This window comes from Papaver somniferum, chromosome 3, assembly GCF_003573695.1.
Source record: "Papaver somniferum cultivar HN1 chromosome 3, ASM357369v1, whole genome shotgun sequence".
NCBI classification, from domain to species: domain Eukaryota; kingdom Viridiplantae; phylum Streptophyta; class Magnoliopsida; order Ranunculales; family Papaveraceae; genus Papaver; species Papaver somniferum.
In genome coordinates, this window is record NC_039360.1 from 121,560,903 (window position 1) to 121,588,193 (window position 27,291).

The 27,291-nt window shown below is 35.5% G+C and overlaps 2 protein-coding genes across 3 annotated transcripts; both read left to right on the forward strand.

Moving 5' to 3' along the window:
• The first annotated feature begins 1,295 nt into the window (after positions 1-1,295).
• LOC113357200 (60S ribosomal protein L3) lies at positions 1,296-4,375 on the forward strand. Its single transcript, XM_026600529.1, has 6 exons — positions 1,296-1,371; positions 1,867-1,966; positions 2,087-2,197; positions 2,608-2,912; positions 3,260-3,669; positions 3,857-4,375. The coding sequence occupies exons 2-6, from the start codon at positions 1,882-1,884 to the stop codon at positions 4,113-4,115; spliced, it is 1,170 nt and encodes a 389-aa protein (XP_026456314.1). The 5' UTR covers positions 1,296-1,371; positions 1,867-1,881; the 3' UTR covers positions 4,116-4,375.
• A 152-nt stretch (positions 4,376-4,527) lies between these two features.
• On the forward strand, positions 4,528-8,033 carry LOC113357201 (glycine-rich cell wall structural protein-like). Of its 2 annotated transcripts, none has more exons than XM_026600530.1 (9): positions 4,528-4,954; positions 5,061-5,186; positions 5,296-5,376; positions 5,465-5,553; positions 5,642-5,716; positions 6,912-6,973; positions 7,075-7,134; positions 7,266-7,490; positions 7,731-8,033. In XM_026600530.1, the coding sequence occupies exons 2-9, from the start codon at positions 5,064-5,066 to the stop codon at positions 7,814-7,816; spliced, it is 801 nt and encodes a 266-aa protein (XP_026456315.1). In that variant the 5' UTR covers positions 4,528-4,954; positions 5,061-5,063; the 3' UTR covers positions 7,817-8,033. The 2 variants fall into 2 exon arrangements, with proteins under 2 accessions (XP_026456315.1, XP_026456316.1); XM_026600531.1 differs by having other exon boundaries at positions 5,064-5,186.
• The last annotated feature ends 19,258 nt before the right edge of the window (positions 8,034-27,291 follow it).

The window sequence follows — 27,291 nt, forward strand, 5'->3', positions numbered from 1 at the left end:
CTTAAAAATAGGTGTTATGCAGTGTTTTTTTTTGTAAGCATAACCTGTCATGCATCTGCATAACAAGTTACACACATTAATTTGATGCTGCATACCCTGTCATGCATCTGCAGAACAAGTTATGCATATTTATGTTATGCAGAATCACACATGAGAACTAGTTATGCATACCAGAGCCTTTCTTACTCTTCTTCAGAGCATCTCCCTTTGCCTTGATTTGCATCTCCTTTAGTGTTTTGACACTATCAAGTTCTTCTTGTTCATCTTCAACATCAGTAGGTAAAATCACATTGAGGAGAAAATTATGTTAAAATCGAAGAAGAATAAAGTGATAACTCAAAAAAAATTATGGGTATTCAGGATGAAACTCTCACCAGAAACAGTTTTCTTTTTAGGTTTACTCTTTTTTTCTGGTTCATCATCGGCAATTACTGTAACAAAATTTAAGATTAAAAAAAAAATTAAAAAAAAACAAAATCAAACACTAACAGATGAAGCTAATGATAAATCTCACAGGTTTTTTTTCTGTTTCTTCGACTTCATTTTTCCTTCGGTTTTCCCTTCTTCATCTGAAGCATCAAGAACAAAATTAAAATCGAAAATCAAATAAAATCAAATGTACCGAATGCATGCAAGAATAAGATCGATTAAACTAGTTTTAGTACCTAATTTCTTCTCTTTTGATTTCTGAAGACGTGTTTTTGTTGGTGTTTCATCCATTTTGGTTCTACTGAATTCTAGGGTTAAGGTTTTTTAGAGTTTGAAATTGATTTTAGGGTTTGATCAACTTCAATCATCGGTTTTAAATGATTGATTTGTTTGAATGATGTAGAAGAAAATCTTTGCAGATCCGTTACAGTGTTTATGGAGGAATAGGAATAGAAAAACGGATGAAGAATAAATGAGAAGAAGAGAAAAGAAATGATTCTGACTGTTTTCGGGAGTTAATAGAACTGCCCAGAACCGCTGAAGGGTAATTGAGGAACTCTGCACGTTTTTAATAATTTTAAATAATGTTGGGTGCGACTGTAGGGAAAAATAATTATGGGCCTGGCGGTAAGAAAAAAATAATTCTGGGCTTGCGCCTAATTTTCCCATACGAAATATGAGAAGTCCGATTTGTCACTGTGTGTCGGGTTGGACGCGAACGAGACTAAACCGAACCAAACCGGACCGTGCTCACCTTAGTGCTGCAAAAATGGGCTTACGGCCCATAAAACATCCAAACCCTACGGGAGAACCTCGTTTAAATCACCGAATTGCCCTTTGAACATTATAGTGCACACTTATATAATAACTTCGCTAGGGTTTTTGTTGAACTTCTCTCTGGGTAGAAGCCGCAAGAAGCAGGAAAAGAAGACTCTCTCTCAGGTGAGATTGAGATATGTCATTCTAAACCCTAAAATCTTAATACGATTACATCCTAGGATCTTTCTTCTTTCCTTCGTCAACTGTATAGGTCGCAGATTATTCTTTAAAAATCTCACTATATGATTTGTTTTTAAACTAGTGATAATATGAAAGGTTTAGCTAGGTTTTCTTTATAAATCCATTTAAGGAGCTTAGAAATGCTAATGCAAATATGATTATTGAAACAAGTCATAAAGTAGATCTCAGTAGATTTAGTTTTTGTCGTGTTTGATAAACTTGTTTTAGTTGATTCTTCATTTGTAGAACTTGATGATAAAGATTATCCATCTCTAACTCATTGTTAGAGACAATAGATTTGATGTTTCTTTTTTATGGTTTTGTAAATCGATATAAGTATTCATAAATGATTCAGTTTCATAGAGTGTTAGTTCTTTCTTTTGTATAGAGTTATTTTGTATAGAGTTTATTTATGTAATTTATCCTATGGTGGTACAGGTCGAAGGAAGAAAAATGTCTCACAGGAAGTTTGAGCATCCCAGACACGGTTCCCTTGGATTTCTTCCAAGGAAGAGAGCTGCTCGTCACAGAGGAAAAGGTATAGTTGTGTTTTAAAAAACTTTATAGTCAAGCTAAAAAAGGGTATCATTGCTTGTGTTTATAATTTGTATTTCTTTTATCCAGTGAGGTTAATATGATTTCCATATGTGTAATGCAGTGAAGGCTTTCCCTAAGGATGACCCTACCAAGCCCTGCAAGCTCACTGCTTTCTTGGGTTACAAGGCTGGTATGACTCACATTGTTAGAGAAGTCGAAAAGCCCGGATCCAGTAAGTGTCCTGAGAAATGGATTTCTTATTTAATCTTGAAAAAAATGTCATTTTAATAATTTGTGGTCATGATTTACGTATTAGCACTCTTGTGATTGGTATGAAATGCTTTATTTGTGAGAGAGGTTATTCGTTTTAATCACCATAGTTTCAACATTGGCTTTGTTCCCAAGTGAGAAAGAGACTTAATGCCTAAATGGCAAATAGCAAATAAGGACTGCATCTGTGTTAGTATGGGAATTTGTTTGTTTTTGCAGTTTATACTAAAGTTGGCATAGAAGGAAGGCTATATTTTCTTTAGAAATTTTTTCAGTAACACTGTTAATGCTTCCTTTTGCTAAATTCAGTTTTTTCCTCTTTCAACTTCTTTTTGTTTACATTGTATTAATACATTGTCTTCTGCCCTTCAGAACTTCACAAGAAGGAAACTTGTGAGGCTGTGACAATTATTGAGACTCCTCCAATGGTTGTTGTTGGGGTCGTTGCTTACATTAAGACTCCTCGAGGTCTTCGTTCTTTGAACACTGTTTGGGCACAACATTTGAGTGAGGAGGTCAGAAGAAGATTCTACAAGAACTTTGCCAAGTCTAAGAAGAAGGCTTTCACAAAGTACTCAAAGAAGTACGAGACTGATGATGGAAAGAAAGATATCCAATCTCAATTGGAGAAAATGAAGAAATACGGAACTATCATCCGTGTTTTGGCGCACACCCAGGTATATTCTGTTCCATTCACCTTTGGTGATCTTTATTTTCCAGATGGTTAAGACAAGTTTGTTGGACATCTCCGGAATAGCCTCATGTTAAAGCAATTTCTTGCATTTCCTCTATGCTATTATTTATGAGTTAGTTGATATATAATTAAGCACTAGAAACTGTGAGATTTTTGCCTTAATGGAACCAGTTTTTGTTAGATTAGTAATTTAGTATTGTTAATGGCTAAAGATCTTACACATGCAATTTTGTTGGTCACAAGCTCACTTTTCTTTCAGATTAAATTGTATTTTGGTTTACAAGTTTATAAAGCCTGCTTTCTCTAATTTTGTCATTTTGTGAATTTCAGATCAGGAAAATGAAGGGTTTGAAACAAAAGAAGGCACACCTTATGGAAATCCAGGTCAATGGAGGATCCATTGCTGACAAGGTTGACTTTGCTTATGGTTTCTTTGAGAAGCAAGTCCCAATTGATGCTGTTTTCCAGAAGGATGAGATGATTGACATCATTGGTGTGACCAAGGGTAAAGGTTATGAGGGTGTTGTTACTCGTTGGGGTGTCACCCGTTTGCCTCGTAAGACTCACAGGGGTCTCCGAAAGGTTGCTTGTATTGGTGCATGGCATCCTGCTAGGGTCTCCTTCACTGTTGCTAGGGCTGGTCAGAATGGTTACCATCACCGTACTGAGATGAACAAGAAGATCTACAAGCTTGGCAAAACTGAGCAGGAATCTCATACAGCTATGACCGAGTTCGACAGGCAAGTCTCAATATTTAGGATTTCTTGAGTTGGAATTATTGTTTTTTCCGTATATTTCTTGGAACTGTATTCATCTATTATAGATTTTTAATTATAGATTTTTATTGTGTTGGAATTAGGGATTTTTTTACATTACCTGGAATTGTATTATATTTTTATCTAATGTTTATATTTGCTAATGTATCAGAACTGAGAAGGACATCACTCCTATTGGTGGGTTCCCTCACTATGGTATTGTGAAGGATGATTACCTGTTGATTAAAGGGTGCTGTGTTGGGCCAAAGAAGAGGGTAGTTACTCTCCGACAGTCGTTGTTGAAGCAGACCTCTCGTTTGGCTCTTGAGGAGATCAAGCTCAAGTTTATTGATACCTCATCCAAATTCGGACATGGTCGTTTCCAGACCACACAAGAGAAGCAGAAGTACTATGGGCGCATCAAGGCTTGAGTATAGAGGAGAATCTTTAAATATTTTGAGCAACAAGTTAGTTATTCTTAGGTTATCTGTTTTAAAGACCTATTTGATAGTGTTCAATTGGAGAGAGCTCCCTTGTTCTTTTTCCTTTTGATTGGGTAGTGAGGTTTTCTACTCTTTGGAGGCCTAGGAACCTTCAGTTTTCATTGCTGAACAAGTTTTAATTTTTCCCTTAGTTATAGATGAATGAATTTGATAATTTTGGTCTATTATATTTTTGTTACTTCTTTTCATGTGCCTTGGCATCTATAATCAATCTCTTACTGTAGTCAGTTTTGACTGGATCTACTACTATACCCAGTAGTAATACTATAAGGTTCTAATTCTCGTTTTCATTCGTCTTACTAGATAGTTGGTGTTTTCCGGCTTATCTACTTAAATGCAACTGTAAGTAACTTCTGCCTGGGAGCTTTGATATATGGGGGTGAAAGAGGCTACATTGCCATCAAAAACCTGGCAACAAGATTTGCATGATAACACCAGTAACACCGTTATGTGATCAAATGGAGATTCATTTGGCGATTGAATAGAGATGCCGAGATGCTTATGTACGTAAGCCCTAGTTTTAGTTACTATCATCTTTTTGTTGATTCTTACAATCCGCGATAACAACTCTTTATATAGAAACCCTATAAATAAGATACGAAGAAGCCCGCCCTTCTCAGAGGTTTTTTAAGGTTTTTTATTTGAAGCAAAAACAAAGAATATCTCTTTAACCAACCAGAAACAAAGCAGCTAGCAGCCTCTCTCTGCGAGCGAGCGAGAGGTTTTATTCCAGTTTGAAACCCTATTCACTCTCCTCAACTCCGCAGGTTCATTTCTCTGTCAAACCCCTTCCCCCTACAACAAAATTATCTTAATTTTCTTAGATCTGTTTTTGTTATTGAATCTCAGTATTTTGTTGTTGTTGTTGATTAGAAGATGGATCGGTACCAGAGGGTAGAGAAGCCGAGAGCAGAGACTCCGATAAATGAAAATGAGATAAGGATTACAACTCAAGGGAGGATGAGAAACTACATTACTTATGCCACCACTCTCCTCCAGGTCAGGGTTTATTTAATTACGAACACAACTATATAAAATTCAGGATTCTATTTGGTTGATAAATCAAATTGCTTGGATTTTGATCTTCTTTTCTTTTCCTTTTGTGCAGGAAAAAGGGTCAGACGAGATTGTCCTTAAGGCAATGGGGAGAGCTATCAACAAGACTGTCATGATTGCTGAATTAATTAAGGTACCGCTAATTGGTCTTACGGGATATTTGTTCTATAACATCAGTGTGATGATGATGTTGAGTGTATGTGTATTTTTTCCAATTTCAGAGAAGAATTGTTGGTCTCCATCAGAACACATGTGTTGGATCTACTGATATAACTGACATGTGGGAGCCGCTTGAAGAAGGCCTTCTTCTGTAAGAACTGTTGGTCTTGTTTGTAGTCAGAAGTTTTCGTTCACCTAGTTGACATGTACTTAGTTTCTTTGATGTTTTCATTTTGTAGTCTGGAAACTACTCGCCATGTTTCAATGATCGCCATTACATTGTCGAAGAAAGAGCTTGATGCATCCTCCACAGGGTAAATATCTGTGATCCAATTCTCTGTCTGTCTGTTGCAGTTTATTTCACCATGTTCGTATTAGATTGTTTGAATTTTTTTATCATTGATGTTAATTTTACCGCCTTAGTGTCGTAAACATGGCTCAACTAAATTCTTAGGTAAGGAACCTCATCATTTATTTTATACCAATAATTTGTTTGTGATAGTTGAAGGTCTAGCATTCCTGACTTTCTTTTATAAAAACGATCAAGGCAACATAATATGGATTCGTGGTTAGCACTTCACATGGTTACTAAGGAGTACATCCCCTATTATCAAGAAGATGCCTTTTTTATTTAAAGAAGTCATAAATGTGAGGTACTAGTGTATTTTGGGTTGGATTTACGTAAATATGTCTTATTAACATTCAGTAAGACTGTATGGTGTGAATCCCGGTGAATGATTTCCATTGGGTTGTCTAATTATTTTTTGCAAGTGTTCACAGTGCATTACTGTGGTTCATTTATAGAATAACAAGCATTTGGGTTCGTACAAAAAGACATTTTAGTTTTCAATAAGTTCATAATATCCTTTCTTCCTTCTTTTTTCCTCTCCATAACGTTTTGCATCTAGTGAATCATTTAGTGGTCTCTATGAACCAAATTTGGCTCGAGTTGCAGTGGGGCTATAACCTCAAGTCCATTGATAACATTGGGATATCTTTTTTCATTGATAAGAAAATATAATATACTGGTTGTAGCAATTCTATATATGGCCACTGTACCAACATTGAGAGTTTGAATATTTTGACGCTTACTTGCTTATTGGAGGAAAAATGCTTACCTCAATATGTTGCTATCTGTTCCAGATAAAATTTTGATTATGTGCAGATATTGCTGAAAGTGTGTACCCCACTATGAAGTAATGCTAGAATCTGATTGATGAACTGCAAAATTAAATTGAGCATTCCTTACTAGTTTGGTGTTAATATTCGTGACTTTTGATAGCAACAATAGATGAAGAATTCCGCTATTCGTTTATCATGGATAGTGCAAGTTTCTAGATGCAAGTTTGAGCCTTTCCATGGATAGTGCCTAATATTATTTGACAACTCTTTCTTCCTGTTAATGTTGTGAAAAGATAAAGCTCGTATAAATTTATGGCCATTGTGGAATAACGTGAAACTTCCATTGTTACTTACTCTCGACAATGCTCCTCTTGAATAATTATGCAGATATCAGCCTCCAATTCCAGCTGATCAAGTCAAACCATGGACTGAGTTTGATTATGAAGGAGGTGGAGAAGGAACATTTTAACATTTTTTTTTTCATGCGATAGTTTTCTTCAAATTTTTTTCTGTGCTAAGTAGTTCCTTTTATTTGGTTGTGTTACTCTAGAGGGCTCTCCTGGTATGCGAGGTAGAGGCCGTGGTGGTCGAGGAAGGGGCCGAGGTAGAGGTACTTTTTATATACTCTCGAACTTATTATCGAGCTCAGTGTCTCTCTTAGGATTGATTTTCCAAGTCATTGTTATACTTCTAGTACATGCTTGCAGGTTGTCCTTATTTGTCACATTCTCTTGCCTCCAGGAGGGTTTAACAATGGAGTCAGTGATTATAATGGAGGTGATGCTGGTTATGATAATGGTGGACGGGGATATGGGGGAAGGGGGAGAGGCCGTGGGCGTGGGCGAGGTTTCCATGGCCGTGGAAGAGGTGGTTATGGTGGTGGAGATATGGTGATGCATCAAGAGACTGGTGGTGGTTATAATGATTATGGTGGCGGACCAGAAGCACCACCTGCCCAAGGACGTGGTAAGTCCCATGTCTATACTACAAATCGTCTGCCTTTTGTTATTCTCTCATTTCATTCAGCTGTGATATAGTTTTGATAAATAGTAACAAAACTTTTGACTAAATTAGTAATTGCAAATACAGTCGCTTGGGACAGACACACCACCCACCCTTCTGCATGGTTCAACAAGTCTTAGTTTTAAATAGTAGGTCGCCTATATTTTCTTCACTAAGTGGATATGTTTTTCGTCATGTGTGCAGGGCGCGGTCGTGGTAGGGGACGGGGCCGTGGGCGTGGTCGAGAATATAATAGATCGGATGTGCCGGTCCAGGCAGCAGCTGCTTGAGTTTTTTGTATTGTTAGGCTTTTGAATTAGTTTGTAGAATCTCAAGTTCAATTCAATTTTGTCGCGATTTAGGAAAGGACTTTCATGTAGGTTAATATCTATTCACTATATAGAATTATCCAAGTTCGAAATGAAATTCAGTCCCAGTGATGTTTTGTTAAAGTTATATAAAACTATAGCTCCTCAAGTCCAGGTGTTTGAAAATCGTCCAACGTAACAATGTCTGTGATTTGGATATAAGTATGATATCTCTTTCGATATCTATATTTGCTGATAAGTATGACACCGTGGTAACGATAAGAAAGCCTTGAATCCACAAAACACTGTTGATAATAACCTTGAATCCACAAGGTAATGAATTCTGAATCCACAGAATAAAGGCAGAAATCTCTGTAATTTTAATAACAAACTTTTTTAAGAATTCTGAGTTTAGATACATAGCCTCGTAGTAGATGGTTATAGGCAGTTACGGATAGTTATTAGACATAAAAGAAACTGAATCGACATAAAGGGTGTATTTGGGAGCTTGGAAACAAGATAGTTAATCTTAATTTAATTTATGATAACCTTGTTAATGGCTAAAAACTTGGTGCTGGAGAAGATTACTAGAACAAAGACAAGTGGCAAAAAACTTGTTAATGCATATTATTGGGGATGGGGAGAAGACATTATTTCTTACTGATCTTTGGCACCCAAATGGTAGATTGATTGATTGCGTAAGTCAGGACACTATAAATGAGTTATGCATTAGTTTTGATTGCAAGGTGGCTGATTTTTTTGGATGAAGAAGGGTGGTACTTCCCTGATACAATAGATGAGGATCTTGCTCAGACTATTAGGCAGTTACAGGAAGTAGAATTTGATGTTTCTGAAACTGATTTAATTATTTGGAAGCCTAGCTCTTCTGGAAGTTATACCATGAAGGATACCTACAAGACCTTAGCAGGGGAAACAAATACTATACTGTGGTCTAAATTTGTTTGGTTTAAATCTCATGTACCAAGATTCTCTTTCATCACTTGGCTTGGCGTGTATGGGAGACTCAAAACTAGAGATAAACTGGTGAAATTGGGTAAATTGCAGACTGCTAGGTGTGTGTTATGTGAAGATGAGAACTGTATTGAAGATGAGGATCATATTTTTCATACTTGTTCCTTTGCTGCTACTATTTGGATGGGTCTTCTGATTAAAATGGGTTATTTTAGAAATCCTTGTAGCTGTTGGAAGAATGAGATTGTCTGGTGCTTAAATGAGTTTGTTGGACAGGGTCTTGTTACAAGAATAAATAAACTTATCTTGACTTGTTTTGTTTATCATGTTTGGAGGGAGAGAAACAACGGGATTTTTAAAAGCAAGTATTCTTCTGCTGATCAAGTGGGGTATTGTATCCTTTCTGATGTTAGAATTAAAGTGTTGGCCAGGACCTGCAAAGTTGAGGACTCTCTCTACTCCAGGAATTTTATGGAAGGTCTTAGAGTAAGTTGTGAATTTGTTTTACCTTCCATAGTTTTCTTGCCTTGGTTAGCACCAGAGATGGACTTTATTATGATTAATGCTGATGGATCTATGAGGCCTTTGACTGGTGGTTGGGGTGTTGTTTTAAGAGAGAGCTCTGGTGAAGTTGTTGTTGCGGCTAAGGGAGGTGGCCCTACAATTTCTGTTAATGCCCATGAACTGCAGGGTGTGGAGTTAGGCTTCAATCTTGCTATTGTGAGAGGATTTAAGAAAGTCCACTTAGCCATTAATTCAATGTTTATCTATTTCTTGCTTACAAAGGAAGATTTCTCTCCCCCATGGAACTTGATTCAAATTTGGAGAAGAGTTAAGAGATTGAGATCTTGTTTTGAGGTTTTGAAGATTTCCCATGTCTACAGGGAAACCAACAGAGCTGCAAATCATTTAGCAAGTTACCATCCTCCCATTAAATGGGTTGATGTTGGTTCTGAGGATCTCTTGCCTGAGTTTTATGAGATTATTAAAGAGGACAGGGAGGGAAAGTTGTATCCCCGTATCTAGAGTGTTTTTTACTTCTTCTTTTTTGCCTTTTATGTTTTCTTTTTTGTTTCTTGGGGTGGGGTCCCCTTAATCCCAGCTGTCTGCTAAAAAAAAAAAAGACCTTGTTAATATAATTCTTTTTAAGCAAGATATAATTCTTTTAACTGCTACATAATCTATATTCTGTTCCTGCATCAGTCGCTTCACCTTTGAAAGGACTCGCCCTCGAGTTCAATTTAGAAGTAGAACTATCCGCAGTCTTCCAGTAAGAAAAGCTCCTTAACATTGATACTTCTAGAGATATCTACGTCAGCAAGTAAATCAACAATGCATGCATTGTTATTGATTTTCTGTAGAACTCGAACTGGACCGATTACTCTGACTTTTGGTTTGTTGCAGGTACCAGCTGGAAATCGTTCTTTTCACAAGTGTACCATGACCAGGTTACCTGCTTCAAATACCTTGGATTTCTTGCGAGGTATGCTAGCTGACTTCTTGGACTTCGCACTGGCTGCTCTGTGTTATATTTGAGTTTTCCACAAGGCTTTTTGAATCTTTTCTGCCATACAGTCTGCTACATAAAGTTCTGTTTCTTTTGCGTCTTTCACCGTGTTGTTAGTAACCAGAAGATTATGTTTCTTCGCTTCTCTCTTAGGAGTAAGAATAATTTTCACTCCATTCTTGAAGAAGGAAAATGTGTTACTCTTACCCTTATGGACAAAATCAACATCATACAGCCAAGGTCGATCGAGCTACATATGATAGACATCCAATACAACATCTACATAATATTTTCCAATAAAAAGAGGAACATGACACCTTTGATTTACCTTAGTTACTCCAACATCTTTGATCCAACCGACAAAATACGGGCTTGGATAATTCCATGTAGGAAGATTTAGTTGCTTTACCATAAGACCGGAAACTATATTTTTGTTGCTTCCGCCATCAATAATCAAATCACACACATACCCCTTTACTAAGCACTTGGTTCTAAAGATATTGCTACGTTGTTTGTGTGTATTATGCTGAGAGGCTGATAACAACTTCCTCACGATTAATGATTTTCCTTGTCTTCATAAGTTATCTCATCCTCACTGAATGTAGCATCACCATCACCACTTTTTTTCGTGTATTGTCAAGCCAACACGAGGTCTTTGTGTACATTGATTGGACTTGTGGCCTGATTCTCTACAACGGTACACTTATCAATTTTTTGGTGGGTTGTTGATTGTTCTGGAAGTTCCGGATCCACTAGAATCCCTAGGTTGATAAGGTTTGTTGCTGGATAATGAATAAGTTCATGGTTTTGGGTAGGTTGTGGGTGGATTGGAGCTTTACCTTTTGATTTGGGTACTGGTGTTGGTTCATGGGGTTTTAATGATATTAGGATGTACATTTTCCCGGATAATCAGAAATTTTGATAGTACAATCTTTACTAATGGTGTGTACTGGTACTAGGGAAACTCTATCTTGAATTCCCAATCATAAGCCATTAACAAACCTTGCAACTTGTTGTGACTCTATTTCTACCAGATTATTTTGCACCGCCAAACGGAAGAATTCTGCAGCATACTGATTAACGGTCTTGTTTCCTTGACGACAATTCAGGTACTGCTGAAAAATAACTAGATCATAATTTGGTGACAATAATCTACGCTGCAGTAACCTTTTCATCTTCAACCAAGAGCGAGTCGGTGCCTTGCCTTACCTAGCGCAAGTAACTTGCAGTTGTTCGCACCATCCTGATGCGCCTCCCTTCAACTTATAAGCCACTAACTTTACTTGTTTATCTTCAGGAATCTCCATGCAATCAAAGAAACGCTCTACTTCATTTAACCAATCAAGAATTTTTTCTATTTGAAATTTGCCATTGAACGACGGGAGATCAACTCTCATCTTGAAACCTCTATGGTTTTATTCTTGTTCTCCTTTATTATTATGGTTGTCTCCATTTTGTTCAACACCATGATTGTGTAAAATCATATCATCAAATCTTTATCACTAGAATCATCTGATTTTTTTTTTGCCTGTGTACATTACGAAGAATAAATTCTTTATCTCGAGTCTGATTTTGAACCATCATTTTCGTCAAAGGAGTCATGGTAGTTATTAGCGACTCTGTGGACTTCATCATTTGCGCTCGGGTGTTAACAATGTGCCCCAATATCGCAGCACTCTCCCAAACATTTTCAGTCGAGAGGTTGCCACCATCTTTATTAATAAAAGCCATGAAAAAAAGGATTAAATCTTGCTCTGAATTTGAATCCACAAGGTGTGTTTTGAATCCACAAAAACCTTGAATCCACAAGGTAGTGAACTATGAATCCACAAAATAAAATAGAAATTTCTGTAATTTAATTAAAAACTTTTAATATCCTTCACATTAAGAATTCTGAGTTTAGATACATAACCTTATAATAGATGGTTATAGGCAGTTATGGATAGTTATTAAACATAAAGAAACCGAAACAACAAGAACTAAGTCCCATGGTTATTCCACATTCGTGGTTTCCTCATTAACAAAATCTTGATGTGTCATTTATTTTTACTTTCCTCAATTATAATTGTTTCTATTATAATTAAAAGTAAATACATTTGTACGTTAATCCTAATCACTTGATATTGATCCTATAGTAAATCGATTTTGAACCATAACTTTTATCAAGTTATCAGACTTAAAGGTTGAAATGAAAAGATTGTGGTGTACTTGGGTACTCTCGTCATTTCAATTGGTATCAGAGCAGGCAAACACGAAAAAAATTTAACAATTTGTGTTTGGCACGATCCAACCTATAAAGTGTGGGTCAAGGTAAGATTAAGCGAAAGCGAAAATTAGCAAAAGACTCAGTTAACGTACTACAAGATTCTTGTTTGGAAGAAACACTCTCATCGAGTTCTATTTGCTCAATTGAAAATATCTCTGATGAGATTTCATTGAGTTATATACTTAAGTTTAATGACCCAAAATCTGATAATTCACCCACGATGGTTGAATTATCTGGAGATAACTTAAGTATAAAAACTTTCGAACTAAAAGAATTAAGCGAACAATTTTTTCAGTGTTCCAAGGAACTTTGTTTAGCGCTTGAATGAGAAAAAATCTTGCCACCATGTATGAAAAACTTGGTAAAGAATATGAAATGTTGAGAGAAGATGTCTCGCAACAAGTACAAAATCTTGAAAATAAAGTAAAAGATGAACTATATCAAGCAAAAGCCGTTGAGAAAGAACGTGATGAAGGTCTCAATAAGATCTATTTTCTGAAAGAAAAACTTGTTGATTCTAATGCAAGATCCAATTATCAACAAGAAAGCATTAAAGAGAAAGAAAATGATTTTCTATCTCAAATAAAGCTTTTAGAGGCTGATCTAACCTATGCTCCTGATAAAAACATGTCAATGGAAGAAGAAATTTTAAAGTTAAAAAAACTTCACAACAGCACAAACAATTTATCCTCATTGTTAGAAGAAGGGAGAAATCATCGCGATACACGAGGATTGGAATATGAGGAAAGTGATACTCCAAACTATGTAAAAGAGATAAAGTTTGTCAAAGCTAAGAATCCTTCTATCCAAAAGGATTCTTATAATGACAAAGGTAATTCTAATATCTGTGAGGAAACTAAGAGTATTGAAGCAACAAATAATTATCAGCTGAACTCTTCAAGCATAGTTCATAAAGAGAGCACTTTTGCAAATAAGAATAAACCAAAGCCTTCAAAAATTCAGAAATGCAAAGCTTCATCTCAAGTACATCCACAAAAAGGTAATAGTAAAAACCATAATTCTCACGACACTAGATATTGTTATTTTTCTGGCAATAAATGTCACTTGTAAATAAGATGTAAAATTCGCAAGGTGCAAAATTCCCTTTTTTTTGTATCAAATGAATTGACAAAAACTACATTTCAAAAAACTCAGATCATCTTTGCTTAAATAACAGACAAGTGAACTACCATAATATAGTTCATGGTTTGTTAATCACTCATTAAGGTCATTTCAAAAGGGTTCAATCAACAAAAAGAGAAGTGACTTTAAACATGCAGAAACAAGATCTGATGTTCCTAATTGGAGAAAGGATGCTTCTGGGTCAACTATTGGGTGTGATGATGTATCATTTCTCAAAAAATGGAAGAGGAAAAATAGTCAAAAATAACAGATTACAACCAAACTATCTCTCTGTTACCCAATCACTATTGTCCTGTGATAAGAGATGCGCTTGGTCATTATGGGTAATCCAAAATGATTCCTTTTGTATGGATTCCCAAAATACTACAATCTTCCTGTTTCGAACCAACATTTCCTTTTACAAAGACTTCAAAAATCTTATAAAAGGATATATCTAGTAATCGAAATCTTACATATCTTTCTTAACATGACCCTTAAGAAAGAATATGAAGATGACCTAAGAAAACAAAATATCAAATTTGATATACTCTTGTAGATCCCAAAGGCTGTTAACCATAAAACTTCATATAATGCTTTTTTTGCAAAGAACGGGAAAGTGCACGGTGAATTCGTTGGATAATACTTTATAAATAAAGTAGAACGTATTCTTGACTCCTCAAAAACGGGAAAAGTTGATCTTTATTCTGAATACTATTCTTTTACCATCATGCCTTTTCTTACTGAAGTCAGAGTAACCAGTCTTTTTTGAAGGGGTGTTAGAGCATTGCTCGGTCGAACTCACAAGTGTTTTTATCTCATGATTCTTGTCAAATTTAGTTGTCAAAACTATATCTTGATTTCTAGTCTACATTTAGTCAAGTCTCAGATTATGATAGAAGTGTGTAGTTGAGTATTGGATATCACTGTTTTCTACCATTTAAAGGCGAAGATCAACATGAGCTCTTGAGAACTTTTTCAACCAAAGGTAAGTGAAGACTGAACCACATATTTCTCAAGTTTTCACCTTTCTATCTGTGAGACATTGTCGCATGACTAAATTATACAGTACATGCATAACAAAAATTTCGAGTCAAGTTTATCTTGAATATCGTTCTCGAAATATGCTAAGCTTAAGAACATTTGTTCATAGTTGATGAATTTGGTTAAAAATAGTTTATTTCTTGATGACCTAATTATGATTCAAGATTTAATCATTTGAATATAGCATGGAACAGTGATATGTGTCATTGATGTTATTCAGGAATGTTTCATATTGATTACTAGAGAGATATAGAACTGCTGTAAATCTGGATACAGGAAAATATGCATACCATTTCACATACTGGGAGAACTGTTACAAGTCCAGATCCGCAGTACATGTACCCAGTACACCTACCGGCGTATCTATAGTTAGACAACGACTTTTTGGTACGCATACCCGGTATCCATACCATAAAAAGTCTGTGAACTCGTGAACCAGGAAAGCATGCATACCTAGTATGCAAACCGGAAAAGATCTGTTGGTTTCAAAACTGATAAGGTACGCATACCCAGTATGCAAACCATAAAAGATTTTTGAGTTCCTGAAATCGTTTTTGTCTTAAGGGTACACGTACTATGACATAAATATTCACGAACAGGTACAATACACGTACCAGGTACACGTACTTACCCTGTCGAATATTTTCAGATGTATCAGTATTATTTCTATGAGATAATCGACATTTGAATAACTCACTAAAAACACTATCTAGACATGATTGATCATATTGTGACTCAAGATTAAAGTCTTAAAGTATTATATGAATATGGTTAAGATTATCGTTTAATTGGCTAGTTTGGATAACCTTTCATGAACATGTCATTATACACGGTTCGGTTATGGTTCATCCTAACCAGAGTGTATATTCTGCTATGTTAATCTCAAGTTAAGTTTTCCATCTAACAATGATTATTGATTGATTGACTCCAAAGCTACCTTAGCTTAAATCTAAAGTAACCTTGATCTTGGAAGTCTATATAAGGAGAAGCTCAAACAACTGGGATCTTTGAATCCCTGACACTGTTCTTATGTGTCCTAGTTGTAAACTAGATTTTTCCTCTCCTTCAAACCCTTCTATGGTTTAGTGACTAAAAAGAATTCACCTAGGGATTCGTGAAGTCATGTCCAACTATCGTTATCTTCATAGTTCGTGTATCCTGATCTTGTTTTGATTGTCACGCCTTGTTCCAACAAACAAGATAGATAGAAATCACAAATTTTTTTGTCTCAGACTTTGTAATTCCAAAAGTGTATACTTGTGAGGTGAATAATAACCTAGGTTGCTCTTCGAGGGTCATAAGACCGGATTTTGAGGTTTGCTATACTTTGTCTATTGCAATAGATTTCCTATATTTTAAAGCATAGCCCGATTGAACCCACCAGGCTTTGGTATGTCAAGTTTGGTTGTCATATCCGCTTGATTAAATACTAGAGTCAACTTTGTTTAGGTTGGACTAGAAAGTCTAGGAATGTTGAGATATACAAGTATTACTCCGAAGACCTGAAGAATGATAAGAAGTAACGACTACAACGAAGACATGATCCCTTCCACTTGAGGTAAGTAATACTAACTTGACTTTTTTCCATTCCTAACGTTTCTTTCAAGTCGTATTATATTTACCTAGCTTGCCTTTACTAGGAGAAACATATCATATTGATGCGTAGTAAGTCTTACTACAAAAGGGGAATAACAAAGATGTTCAGATTGAATATTTACCTAGCTTGCCTTTAGGGGGAGTAAAAGTTTTTTTTTATTCAAATGTCAACAACGACATTTATTGATTGAATATGTGCAGGTTATTGTGATGTTGAAACTTGGAATCAAGCGTATGAAGAATGAGTTATTTTATAAATCGTTTAGATACATATGTAATAAGAGTATCGTCAATAAAATTAACAAAGGGGGAGATTTTTAGAGCATAGCTCGGTTGAACTCACCAAGCGTTGGTATGTCAAGATTGGTTGTCATATTTTAGTATCAAAGCTCATCTGGAGTCTCTTGATTAAATACTAGAGTCAACTTCGTTTAGGTTAGACTATAAAGTCTAGAAATGTTGAGACATACAAGTATTACTCCGAAGACCTGAAGAATGTGAAGAAGTAACGAACTATAATGACGACATCATCCTTCCACTTGAGGTTAGTAATACTGACTTGAACTTGTTCCATTCCTAACGTATCTTTCAAGTTGTGCATATTGAAATCATAACTGTGAAGCTGCATATATTCTACATATTTATATAATACTCTAGTGATGTGACGTGATCATAATAGTATGATTATAGTATTAAGGAATTAGACTACGAAGTATAACACTTATCTTCTGAACTTCGTAGATATGACATCGACATAATCTTATATAGTTTTACGATTATGTGTATGGGTTATGGTGAAAATTTCATCATAGGAAACAATGTTTTACATTTGTTTAAAGGAAATACATTCATGAACTTGTTTCAAGAATCAAAAGGGAAATCAATAGGTTTATTGGTCCGGCTATTCATTGCATATTCTTTGATGACCAACATGTGTGAGTTGGTAGAACTGATCTTCACTCAGGTTATGTATCTTGGTATAAAAGATCACAATACCTAGATTTATGATTTGGTATGACTAGTCCTGGTAATTGGTGTAAACAATCCTAAGTAATCACCATGAGATGGTATGATCGACCCTTGTAATTGGTGTGACCTATCCTGGTAATTGGTGTGACCGATCATAAGAGTTGTGCGAACGATCCTTGTAATTGGTGTAACCGATCCTAGTGACTGGTGTGACCGGCCACAAGTAGATACCATATTTAGGTAGAACCGATCCGAACCCATGTATGTGACTTGGTAGGACCGATCACAACTAACCATTGTGACTTGGTATGACCAATCACATAGTAGTCTTGGAATACTGGTAGAACCAATTCTAAACTTGTTTGAAAGTGTGGTAGTTACGATTCCAAGATGCAAATCTATGTAAATATGAAATAAGGATTTGCAGTGAAAAGATGTCAACATACTTTGAACACGAGAAATAAATCTTATCATTTATTGTTCAAAGATATTCCTTGGTACTCAAGGTGATCCTGTGCCGAAATAAATTAAGAATCTTTTAGTTAAGATTTTTGGTTTTATATGCTTTAATTACCAGCAATTAATGCATAGATCTAGGGAATAAAATTAGTAATGTGCATTTACTAATTAGAGATTTTTTATGAGATATTTCGGAAATATTAGACCAACATTTATTAGAATTAGGAAAACCGAATTTGGGCATTCATTGCATATCTTGAGAATACTTTCGGTTTTGGAAATTCCTTGGTGCCCAAATATCCTTGGTCTATAAATACCTAAGTTTGTATTTCTAGCAAACTATCATAAGCGCCAGGCAAACTTCATTTCTTGTTGTTTCTGGTGGAGCCGTCTATTCAGATAGGAAAGTATCCTAATTAAGTGAAATCTCTTACGACCGCTCGTTTGAAGACTTATGTGGGATCAAGAAGCTCTACGAGTATCGTTGGTGGAAAACTAGATAATTGCAGTGTTATTAGTTTTCGATTTGATTTGGTTGACTAACGGATGTTGAAACTTTGATTGCAACTAGTTTTGTTTATTCTTAAGAATCTTCTCTTCTGATATAAGATTCACTCAGACAAATCAAAGTATCGACGAGTTTTTTAGAACCGTTTTTAGATCTAAAGACATCTTGTGATAATCCATTATTAACAGACTCCGCTCTGTGTGTGATTGATCTAAGAGATTCAAGTGGTGTTGTGCAGGTATTTGAAGGCAATAAAAGATTTGAAGACGAAGAAGAATTCTTATTAGTTTTCATATCTTGTAGATTTAGTGCGCAAACCTTGATCGGTTGGGTTCCAACTAGAATTGATTTATATTTGATAGATCTGATTGATTAGTTGCATGAGATCGACAGTCTCTATATTTCTCTTTGAGATCTATATTGATTGAGTGTGAATCTAGACTTGACTATTTCAGTAGTTATTGTTTAGATTGATCTAAGCACACAAAGGAGTTTATTAGATTAAACATAAGAGCCTTTATCAACACTTATCTTATCTTGTAGCAAGATTGATTAGAGTGGTTGCCAAACATATTCTTCCTTTGTTGTTTGGAGTACGATCCAAAGGACTTGCTACTAGAAGTCGAAGGCGCAGGAAGCTGAGGGAAATAAGTAGCTACGGGTAGTATGCCTATTCTCAAATATACGAAGCTGGTATCAGATTTTGTATAACGGCTTAATTCTGAGAGTATTCAAAACTGGACTAGGTCCCGGGGTTTTTCTGCATTTGGGGTTTCCTCGTTAACAAAATTTTGTTGTGCCATTTACTTTACTTTTCCGCATTATAGTTTTATTATAATTAAAGTAAATTGCACTTTACGTTAACTCCATAATACTTGATAGTGATTCTATAAGTTTTCGATTTTCGGAACCTATTATCAAGTACACACTTTGTTGTTGTATCGCCTCGATCTTGTATCCATAGTTAATCACACAAGTTGTCTTGGTTTTTTATTGTCTCGATATCGTATCCATAGACGATCACACGAAGTATGAACCGAATTGTCGTATTGTCTCGACTATGTCCATGGACGATCACATTAGGGCCAAATTTGACATTCCTCAATTTTTTTTATAAACTGAAAAGTTGGTGAGCCTCTAACATCTATATCATAAACTTTTTTAATGATCTCATGAGATATAGAGTCTCCAAACCAGCATTTAAAGTATTGTAAGTTCTTTTTTCCATATCTATAACGTTGACATTGATGAATCTCAATTTATTTATCTTCAAGTATCTTATACATATTTGTCGATACATATCTTATTTTTATCAATTTCTATCCGTCGATACGTACAAATACCGGCCCACACTGACAAATATGAAATATAAAATACATCTAAACGCTAAAACATAGTGATATTGATTGTTATTGTTCGAAAAATAAATGAGCGGGAAGGTGAGAACACCTATGCACATTGGAAATATTTGTGGATGTTGGGAAGGTGAGAACAATTCATTTTTAGTGATGACAACGTCCAAAATGTGAAAAAATAGTTCAACAATAATAATACACCGTCTCAATATCCACGCGATGAATCAAGATTCAATAGATTAAGCCAGCAAATGCATTCCATGTCATTCAGTGATCAATTTCATAATGGAGAACCAATGGAATTTGGATAAACAATCTCAATATCCAATGTATGAGTGTCGTGGTAGACGAGAAGGATCCCTTGAAGATTCATCTAGTTCTTACAAATGTCTCTACACATGGGGATATCACCTAGAAAAGAAAAGTCAATCATCTCATGTTTATTTAAATTTGAACTTTAATGCATTTTCATATTATTTATAGAGAGAGGATCCATGGACAATCTTATATGGATATTATCTTACAAGATTTGACCAAATTTTTCTTTAGAGTCCAAACGACAATAAAGCTAATACTTTGGTGATATGTTCTTCTTATAAAACTCGATAATCCTACAAAAATTGAGCATAATTATGGCACCTGACTACGTGCTAACTGTAGATGGGGAAAAACGATTTGCTGGTTTTTAAGGAATTGAGGAGACGACCGTACAGAGGAGACTCCTCGAACCGAGCGAAATGTTAAACCTCACACAGATGCACCGCTGCAAAGGGGGTGATTTAGATTCGAGAGATCAATCTGTAGTACTCCGGCCTAAATCAATACAATGACCGTTGCAGAGTAAATTCGGTCACAAGAGAGGATGGGTTGATCTGTAGTAGGGAAACTGATAAATGTGTGGAATCAATGGTAATCAAAGACTGTGGGTGTGTGAATTCTGAATACGATAAGCTCTGAGTGATTCAAATTGCTCAATTGAGAGTAGTTTCTCAATTGATGAGTTGATGATCTCATGTTGTCAGTTTAACATGAGATTGATGATACTGATGATGCCGATGATTCAATCATGATTCATAGAATTATTTATATTGATGGAATTTTAGACACCATGATTCCATGAAGTGTGACAGTTGATGGAATCAAGGAGTGGGGAAGTGGAGATCATGTTTGAAACCAGTTGCTCAACGTGTGGAGACTTGGTCGATTTTCCACCCACTACCTCGTGAATTCCTTCAATTGATTGCACGACTTGCTCACATTCCATCGTGTGTTTGAACACACGTGCCGTAGACCGCCAGACCAAAACCCTAAGGGATATCCCCCCAAGTGACACGATTGACGTCTCGTGGTATGTTAGTCAATTGATGACTTCGTGGTTTGATGGGACGATGAGTACATGTAATTGTTGAGTTGAACATGATGTTCTGAAACTCATGAGTTGAACATGTCATGAGACAGAGTTACAATTCTTACGATAAAGTGAGCAAGTATTGCTCATTCGATGGATCGTTGAATATTGATTGTTGAACCAATATTCCTTGGTTTGAGAAAATATTTATCATCTGAGCAAGTGTTGCTCATGTGATGAATTGTTGAATATTTGATCGTCTGAGCATGTGTTGCTCATCTGATGGCTTATTGGCAGCGTACCAAATGTAGAACCGAGCATAATTAATAAAATTAATGACCATGAGGTCGTCATAAAATTATTAAGGTTGGAATCTGGAATGATAATCCTTGGATTCAGAAACCCTAATTTGATCAATTGATGATCAATTCATGGTTCATCAGAAGTTTAACCATGGGACGAAGGAGGGAGCGACTACATGGGACCGTGAATCAACCATGTAGTGTCCATATGCTCACGTGAGCAAATACGAAGAACTCATGAAGAGTTGACGATTTGTTGGTGGAAGAATGATTAAATGCTGGCTTAATCATTTATTCAAAATACTCGTCTGAGCCTTAGGTGAGAAAACCTAATTAATTACGACGAGGCGAGAGACCTACCATGGGGTCATAAAACCAGACCTGGGTTTTCACGTGACCGCCTGACGATCGCTTCATGAAAATCCAAAGTGTTTGGAAGAGTTTTGGACCTAATACGAGCAATTGTGCAAATTAGGTCAAAACTGTGAAAATTGATGGGACCGGCTTCCGTGAGCCAAAGAGCCAATCTTGGTCGGTCAAGATAGCGTGCTCGTGTCCCCAAGGCGTCCGCATCGCAGTCCTGAGAATTTTGATATTTTCTTGCGTGCAATTGAGCATCCATTCGAGAAAATATGCCAAAATTAGGGTTTCGACGAAACTGAGGAAAACACCATGAGATGATGAAAAATAATTATAAAATAAGGAATGAGGACGCGTGGGACCGCCGTGGTCAAGGCCTGGTCGGCCGGTCGTGACCACGGTCCCGTGGTGCCTTTTCCTTAATTTTATAATATTTTGATGATTTTATGAAAAATTCATGAATTTTGAGAAATTTGATGAATTTAGGGAGTTTCCATGGATTGAAGGAGTTTTCATGAGTTCATGGAAGCAAAATATTAAAATAATAAAAAATACGGGCGTGTGGGACCATGTAGGCATGGCCGGCCGGCTATGGACCGGTCCCACGAGTTTTTCATATTTTTTTAATATTTTTAGGTATTTTTGATGATTTGAGGGAATTTTTCCTAATTTGAGAGAAATACCATAAAATCAAGGAATTTGATGAATTCAAGGAAAAATAGGATAATAATAAAAGCAAAGGGCTAGTGGCCCGTTCCCACAAGTTTTCATAATTTTATTTTATTTATTATTATATGATGATTTGTGCAAAAATACCATGAAATCAAGGAGTTTTTTCATGAAATTAGAGAAATAATAATAATAATAATAAAATAAGGAACCGTGGGGTGTGAGGCCGGTTGGCCAATGGTCACGCCCCACACTCCTTTCCTTAATTTTATATCATTTTTTATGGATTTATGAAAGTACCATGAAACCGAGGAGTTTCCTCGAGATGAAGGAGATTTGATAAAATGAGAGAATTTTCATCAAATCATGGAAAATAATAAAAATGCATTAAAAATATAAAACTGGTGTGGGATTGACCACGACATGGTCGGTCGATCGTGTGTCCATGCTCCCAGCACCTTGGTCAATATTTTTAATTATTTATTATTTTCTTCTCTATTTTGCATAGGTTCATCGTTTCATTGTATTTTTGAAATACTCGTTCGTGCGGTGACTGTTAGTGTATCGTCGTTGAATACACCTTCACCAGTTGAATCGGGGCTTACCTAGAGGTAGCTCAGACGCCCGATTGTTGATTATTTATTACTAATTGTGGAATTCGGTGGAGAATAATTCACAAAACTGAGCAATAAGATGTTTATTATTAATTCATATGATCAGCTGAGGATTCGACTACAAATTCAGAATAATAAAGTGAGCATTACCATTCCATGGGATCGTAGATTCGACCATAGAAACAGAGTAATTAAGATTTATCTATTACCATTTATGAGACCAGTTGTGGATTCGATCACGAAATCGGAGTAATGAGATAATATAATTATTGCTATTCTATGAGATCAAGCTGTGGATTCGATCATAGAATCAAAAAAATTGTTTATTGTCATTCCATGGGACCAGTCGTGGATTCGACCATGGAATATGAGCAATAATAGATTATTCTGGGAATTCAGTAGTGAATGTCACGACAGAATTAATCTTAATTAGGAATAATTAACTTTGTGGCTCTATACTAGCAGAGAAAGCTATCTAGGAGCATTAATTATCCCGATATGAGCTTGTCGGTAAGTCATATCCTTTATATAGTTAGGGTAAACTTGTTGTTTGTTCCTGAAGACGTTATCGCTCTATACTAGCAGAGCAAGCTGTCTAGGAGCCGTCCATCTCGTGATACTATAAAGAAATAATCACTGAAAGTATTCAGTATTCATGAGATATGCTGTTGTCCAGTCGCGAGACTACATATCTACATGTACTCTGAGAGAAAGTACTCTCCGTTGAGAATTCGATGAGAGACCCGTGTCTCGATACCCACGTCTGATTGCTGAATCAGAGCTTCGTATAATTATGAGTTTATGATTTTAGCCTTTGTCGAAAATCCACCATCTACACTAACCTACAACCCACAAAGGATGTTGGTCGATTAAGACAGCAGGACGGTGGTCATGGAAGTCAAAATCTACTAATGAGTGTGTATCTACTCACCTGCCGAATCGACTAGCCCCGAAAATGGATGGCGCTGAAGCGCACGACCTACACCCGAGATCTCTTTATTTTTCAACTCATTTTGAGATGTTATTCAATTTAAAACTGATTACTCTTTTCTCAGAACCTTTGGCTGGGCTTGTTTCCCTTGGTTCAGACCATACACATCTAATAAACTTGAGCCAATGAGTAAGATGTGCATTTTTATAGGATATTCTACTTCTCCATCAACCGTTGAAAATTAACGGTCGAAGTTAAAATAGGCAAATGATGAGGTTCAATATCTCATATTGTGCTTATTTTTGTTAGGAATATTCATAGTTTAATAAGTGGAACATATCATCAAAATATTAACTTGAAATTTATTTTCGTTTGGACTCTAAAAAAATATTGGACAAAATCTTGTAAGATAATGTCTATATAAGAGTGTCCATGGGTCCTCCCTCTTATTTTTACATATGACCGGTAGAAACAATAATATGCGCTTAGTCATAACTAATGTAATAATTTACTTGAATTACAGTAATATTTTGGATTCAGTGGTTCTATCACCTTTGTTCTACTTATTTATTGTACTTGAAAGTGTACTTGACAATCTTATACCCCCTTCGTCCCTCCAAAGATGACCTATTTTAAGTTTGCACAATTCTTAAGGCAACAATGAAAAGGGATATTTTTAGGTACTTTTTCCAATTATACCCTTACGGATAACGATTAGTAAAATTTGGAAATAACACATGTCTCAAACTATGTCACAGATATTTGTAAAACTATACCACCGGAAAGTAACTTAAAACACTTATTTAACGAATATAAACATGACTATCAAATTATGCATATCGGTTATACTAAGATTTAATAATAAGAATCCATTAAAAGGGTAAATTTAGAAATATGACCTTGTTTATTTATCGAGGTCAACTTTTAGAGGGAATTTTTTTTAACATGAATAGGTCATCTTTAGGGGCGGGGGTCGGAGGGGATATATGTAAATCCATATGATGAAGGACAACAATACCTTAAAGTAGAATATCCATTACTATTTCATGGAATTCAACTGTGAAAAGCCATGAATCCGAGTAAGTGAATATTATGGTTTAATTAGCATATTTTCCTAAGAATTCAACTGATGAATATAACACAAGATTCGATTAATTAGTCGCTTTATACGGACAATATGTCTAGGAGCATTTAATGTATTCAGATTTGAGTCGACAATCATCGTATTAATTCTGATTATAATTATGGGGAAGTTCAGACACCAGAGATGAATTATGAATTCAAATAAGAAGTACTGAGTCTTTCAGCTGAACTGTAAAATACATGGAATATTGAAGGTTCTACTTCAAAATTGCAATTCACTTCTCTTGATGAGGTTACAAAATTACATTTGATGAGATTACATAATTGCAATTCACTTCTCTTGCGGAAGGTGAAGACATGAATTTCTTATGATTTCTGATGCTGATAAGAGATACATAATTTCCAAGGTGATTTTAAGATTATAACCTTCGTCAAAAATCCACCATCAACAACGGTTACCTTGCTTCATTGCACCAGTATACACGAACACAATATTCCAACATCTATCACCAATTTCACATTTACTTCCCTTTCGGATTGTAAATTTTCAGAAAATTTCAAATCTGAGTAAGGCTCACATTTGTCAGCAAGGTATATTAAATGAAGACAACGCCGGTAGTTAATTGTGTTATTCATTTTAAGTACAATGTTAGTTGGCCTGGATTTTCCCAAGTACTCTGATGCCGGTTGTAAGTATCCCTAGATATATAAGTTTGTTTCTGATAATTTTGATCACTAAAACAACTGATTCTTGCCTCAATAAAAAAATAACAACTATGATCTATAAATTTAATCTAAATGTTAAAACTAAATTAATTATATATTTTTAATATTTTTAACATTTAACTAACCAAGAGCAGTTTTGCCATCATATAAAGTATATGGATAAAGTGTTATTGTAATTCCTTTTTTTCTTTTTTTTTGTTGTTGTAGTATCTCTCAATTTGTGATGGTATATCCCGAATGTGGGTTCTAACTTAACATTAGTGATGAAATAAAAAACTATTCAACGTATTTACAATTTCGGTAACTTCTTTACGTGAATGTGACTCTATATATAACTATAATTTCATCTTCGGCATCCACAACATCACTTTTATTGTATCCCATGATACTCTCAATAATTTCTTTATCAATAAAAAATCTGAAATAGTATTTTCTTTATAATAGTTCAAAAGGTATTCAATGTCCATTTTATGGCGATAATTCAATTATTTGATTGAATTTTTGCAGTTCTCTAATGCATCATTATCTAACGTTTCACTATTATCTAACGTTTCACTTGAGAACTCTTTGATGTGGTGTCAACGTACATCTATTTTCCAAACCGAAACGACAAGGTTCACCGTTTCTAAAAATTTAATCTTCTCAGAATTTGACTCTTGTGCTTCATAAAAGTACGATAGAATCAACAAAGATAATGCATCGTGAGAGCTTTTATAAAACCTGGATTACACAAGTTAAATCTCCGTTATACTACTCCCTCCGTTCCTTTTTAAGAGCAAGTCTTATGGTGTAATCCAACATATTCCAAGTGTGGAAAAACCATGAAATGTCAAGTCTAATGGCTTCCAAGTTGGGGTTTTCCACAGAAAATCCAAGCAAGGTTCCACCGTTCGTGGAAGGTTTTGTGGAATCCATCTGAATGCCAATAAGAATAGCGTTAAACGCTATTCTTAATAGCGCTAAGAAAACGCTATTAAGAATAGCGTTTTTTTTTTGTCCGTAGATTTAGGATGAGTTGTTGAAATCTAACGGCTGAGAAAAACGCTATTCTTAATAGCGTTTTTTTAGCGCTATTAAGAATAGCGTTTTCATTATTCCACCACTACACTTACACTTCCATCCACGGTTCCAAATGCTGAGGTGGCGTGGAAGATGGAAGATGGAACTCTTCCACCATAAGACTTGCTCTAATAAGCTGGTTTTGTTTTTAGAAAATTTAAGGAAATTAAGAGAACTAATCATTAAAAGTGGTCCTCATGATACTTGTCAATAAAAGAAGTGAAGTGAAATGGTTCCCATGACACTTGTCAGCAAAATAAGTAAAGTGAAATGGTCCACATGACACTTGTCATCAAAAGAATTTAAGAGAAAAGTGGTCCCAGAAAATTAAAGTAACATTTGACTTTGCCAACTAGGAAACCAGCCTATCTTATTGAAACATTTATTTATAGAAATCAGACTATTAAAAAGGAACGGAGAGAGTATTTGGGAGCAATAAATACACAAGCTATACAACAAAGAATACCATGTTCTATATTTTATCAATAAATTAATATCGCGCTAAATTAATAAATTTTGACGGTACTAGTTTGCGGCAAAATAAGGTCGGGCTTTCTGGATTAAAATGAC

Bases quoted from the DNA above. Each gene is read 5' to 3' on its own strand.
- LOC113357200 (XM_026600529.1), top strand. From the start codon at position 1,882: ATGTCTCACAGGAAGTTTGAGCATCCCAGACACGGTTCCCTTGGATTT. The intron at 1,967-2,086 runs GTATAGTTGTGT...TGTGTAATGCAG, and splicing joins TGCTCGTCACAGAGGAAAAG to TGAAGGCTTTCCCTAAGGAT. The intron at 2,198-2,607 runs GTAAGTGTCCTG...TCTGCCCTTCAG, and splicing joins AGTCGAAAAGCCCGGATCCA to AACTTCACAAGAAGGAAACT.
- LOC113357201 (XM_026600530.1), top strand. From the start codon at position 5,064: ATGGATCGGTACCAGAGGGTAGAGAAGCCGAGAGCAGAGACTCCGATA. The intron at 5,554-5,641 runs GTAAGAACTGTT...TTCATTTTGTAG, and splicing joins CTTGAAGAAGGCCTTCTTCT to TCTGGAAACTACTCGCCATG. The intron at 6,974-7,074 runs GTGGAGAAGGAA...GTGTTACTCTAG, and splicing joins TGAGTTTGATTATGAAGGAG to AGGGCTCTCCTGGTATGCGA.